This window comes from Enoplosus armatus, chromosome 10 (genome assembly GCF_043641665.1).
Source record: "Enoplosus armatus isolate fEnoArm2 chromosome 10, fEnoArm2.hap1, whole genome shotgun sequence".
Lineage (NCBI taxonomy): Eukaryota > Metazoa > Chordata > Actinopteri > Centrarchiformes > Enoplosidae > Enoplosus > Enoplosus armatus.
The window spans coordinates 21,070,409-21,074,205 of NC_092189.1; the positions used below are offsets into that span (position 1 = coordinate 21,070,409).

Genomic DNA, 3,797 nt, shown 5'->3' on the forward strand with positions numbered 1-3,797 from the left:
CAGGCAGGACTTTTCCAGGACCTGCAGACACCCAATGTTGTGTCCACAGGCTTGATGCTATTCTTACATCTTTGCTGACCTCTTGTGGAATAATGCAGCAGTACAGAAAAGTGGAGGGAGGAGCTTCCCAGTCAGGCATACTGTGTGTGTGTGTGTGTGTGTGTGTGTGTGTATTCACTTACCACTCCTCTCTTCTGTTCCTCTGGTTTCTATTTCCTGGATACCAAAAACAGTTTAGTGTGGATTTTCTTTCACGACAACATTGTCTCACAATATCTGTGTCGAAGAGAAAACCATGGTTTGTTTTTCAGCAGGCCGGCTGTTTTCCTTGTGCTGCTCACCTTCTTGACAGTGTCATCTGTGTTTGACAGGAGGCACTGGTAACCTGGACGGGCAACAGGGCAGTTTGGCAAGTATTACATCTCTCCTGTTAATATGTTATTCTGTAACTTAATGCACTTGATTAAAATGTTCATTTTCTTTGGTAAAAATGTTTTAATACGCTACTAGAATATCCTGAATCCACATTCTTCTGTACGATTTACATGTACAGATGTAATATTGTTAGAAACATTGTAATAAAGTTCATTTTTTATTTATTCCGAGATGCAGTAACCAATAAATCAAAGACAGTTCCTCTAATAAAGATGGATGAGATTAATAATAGGAAGATCAAAAAATATATAAATAAGTAAGGGCAGAGAGGGTCTATCGTTCTGCTATTTTGATTTTGGTTGAGAGTCTGCTGGTTTTTGTTCCAGCTTAACAGCAGATTAATTCAGTGAAAGCACTTATTGTAGCAGACTCATAGTTTGACATTCCTACATTTAAAAGTAAGTAATGATTTAGAAACATTTTTTAACAACAGAAGTGCTGTATTGTGTCTGTAGGGGGAGCCAGAGGCCAGTGTTTTCCCCTCATTTGTTACTGGTTGCCTGTTTACTTTTAACATTTCAAGTACATTTTCCTGATTGTAGTTACATATTTTTGCTTCTTCACAGCTTTTGAAATGTGGCTCATGGTCGTTTCTGTCCCGCTGCTTCCTGCCGTCATCATGATTTCCAGACGTTATCGTGTCAAAGTTGCGGCGTTGTGCCACCGAGCTCTGGCCTGGACCCTGAGGCTGGTGCGAGGGAGAGTGTGTGTGAGGAGCACCCACGCCTTTGTGTTCTCCAAATGCACCCATGGCAAAGTTGACAGCGTCCTGGAGACCTTTGACCTTTACGCTGACACACACCCCTCCCTCTGCATCAGCCCACAGATTGGTCAGTATGCGTTATCACTTTATTTACCACATTACAGGTCATCTGAAGTCCCTATGTCCAAAGGCTAAAGCTTAGAGATCCTGTTGAAGCTTCTGAGACCAGCACAGTTTATTGTGTTTTAATTCAATGTTACACGCATGTGGTGGGCAGGTGCACTCTGTGACACACTGGAGCATTTTGGAAAGTTGAAATAAATCAAAACTTTGCGTCACAGAAATGTCTGCAGTTCCAATACCGATCTCATTGTTTGTAAGTCATTATTAAGACTCCCAGTCAAATCTGGAGTCAATAAAAAACAGTTGCAAGATAAGTTAGAAGCGCCTTGAATGTGACTCAAGTATGAATCTGCAACTGGAGTGTCCATCTCTGGTGCAGGGACGTGGCACAGCTGAGACTGAGGGTATGAGCTGGTGTGGTGGAGAGTAACTAAGTACATTTACTCAAGTACTGTACTTAAGTACAATTCTGAGGTTCTTGTACTTTACTTGATTTCTTCCATTTTATGTTACTTTATACTTCTACTCCACTGCAATTCCGAGGGAAATATTGTACTTTTTACTCCACTACATTTATTTGATACCTTTAGTTACTTTGCACATTCAGAAAAAAATAAGTCTTTAATGCATTAAAATAAAATTAAAGTAAGTACATATTAGTGCATCAATAATTATAATTCAGTAATATAGTATTCTGAAATTGGTCATTGTGCATAATGAGTACTTTTACTTTTTGTACTTTACATATATTTTCATGCCAATACTTTTGTGCTTTTTTTTTTGAATTTTGAATGCACTTGAAAGCCCTTAAACGACTTGTAACTTATTGTATGTAACAGTATTTCTACTCTGTGATATTAGTGTTTTTGCTATAGTAAAATGAAAATCTCACAGATCATTACTTTAAAACTGCTGACAGTCTGTGTAACTCTTGAAATGAACTGTAACACTGGGAATTCAATTTTTCATTCGACTGTTTCACATAATCAATTTTCAATAGGCATTTTTAAACCGTGCTGTACGTTTCAAATATAAGAAAATCAGTGGTCATCATCGAGTTAAGGCACATTCAAGGCACAACAGCATCAGCTTGTGATTGAAAATGAAGACTTTACTCTTCTGGTCAAAGTCGATGTTGAAACCAGCACCACCGCTGTCATCCTGTCATCTCTCCAAGGTGAAGCACTGGATGAAGTGGTCAGGCGTGTCCGTCCCTCCCTGGTGTTGGAGCTGGGGACTCACTGTGGCTACAGTTCTGTCCGACTGCTGCGTCTGCTGCCCCCTACTGGCAGACTGATCACGGTGGAGCTGGACCCTCTCGCAGCCGAGCTGGGGGAGGAAATCATACTTGTAGCCGGCTTCAAACATTCCCAGGTTCGCCCAGGGAAGAATCACTTTTTACTTTACTACATTCAAATAAAAGACAAAGTGGGGACTCTAACCTCTTTCCCTGTGCTCTTCTGATTCTTTACAGTTCCAGGTGTTGACATCTAGTTCAGCTGAGGCCATCCCGACATTACATGCTTTTCTTGAGCCTGATCAAGGGATCAGTGAGGGGCTCAATCTGGTGCTGATGGACCATGACCCCCAGCAGTACCTTCCAGACCTGCTGGCTCTGGAGAGAGAGGAGCTCCTCAGCCCCTCTGGCTGCTCTGTCCTTCTGATCTACAGGAACCAAAGAGCTGAAGATCTCAGAGAAATCCTGGACCACATCAGAGCGAGGCCCGACTGCTACTGCATCAAGTCAGAGCTTCAGTTCATAACGGAGATCTTCTACCAAAAGGAAAGCACGAGAGCAGATAGAAGAATCTAAAGATGTGTGCTCTCATTTTGTGTGGACGATATCAACAGTATTAAATACTTCATCATCTCTAGTATTACTTGTGGGTTAAAGAATTGCAGGATAAAAAACGTGCTGAATAAATTATTTTCTACAGTTTGTCAATTTGTTTTTGTCTTTTTCTTCCACAATGTTTGATTCAAAGTTATTATTATTAGTAATGAAACAATATTGGTATGTAAAACAGTGTACATGCTATAAATGACTCAATAATTTATAGTTTTGCTGGAAATAGTTTATGACAGATAAGGAAAGTGATATTCCACATATTTTAATATTTTAAGTCTCTGCAGCCTTATTATATATGTCCTCATGATGACAAACAAAAACAATGAAAAACAATGATTACAATAACACACAGGTAGATGAGATACAAAATACTACTCACCTTTGTCATATTGACAAAACCACAAAGCTGCTCGCACAATCCCCTCTGCTCACAACAAAAGAAACAAAGAAAAACATGACTACATGTAGAGCACAGGGGAACCACTTGATGGCGCTCTCTGCTTTTTAAAAGGAGAGAAACTCGGGCGTTGAACTGGGTTTGACAAGACAATTTACGTGTTATTGCTGCACCTCAGGACGGTTCAGTAAATACTTGTAAACATCTTTTTCTTTTGCTGCAAACAGGGAAGTGGACCTTTGAACTTGTGATGTAAATACTGTCACCTTATGTTTCCTGATTTATTCACG

At 40.1% G+C, this 3,797-nt stretch overlaps 1 protein-coding gene across 1 annotated transcript; it reads left to right on the plus strand.

Annotated features, from left to right (window-relative positions):
* Nucleotides 1-1,009: 1,009 nt before the first annotated feature.
* LOC139291620 (catechol O-methyltransferase-like) lies at nucleotides 1,010-3,202 on the plus strand. The gene is made up of 3 exons (XM_070913717.1): nucleotides 1,010-1,265; nucleotides 2,439-2,635; nucleotides 2,736-3,202. The coding sequence occupies exons 1-3, from the start codon at nucleotides 1,010-1,012 to the stop codon at nucleotides 3,072-3,074; spliced, it is 792 nt and encodes a 263-aa protein (XP_070769818.1). The 3' UTR covers nucleotides 3,075-3,202.
* Nucleotides 3,203-3,797: the final 595 nt, after the last annotated feature.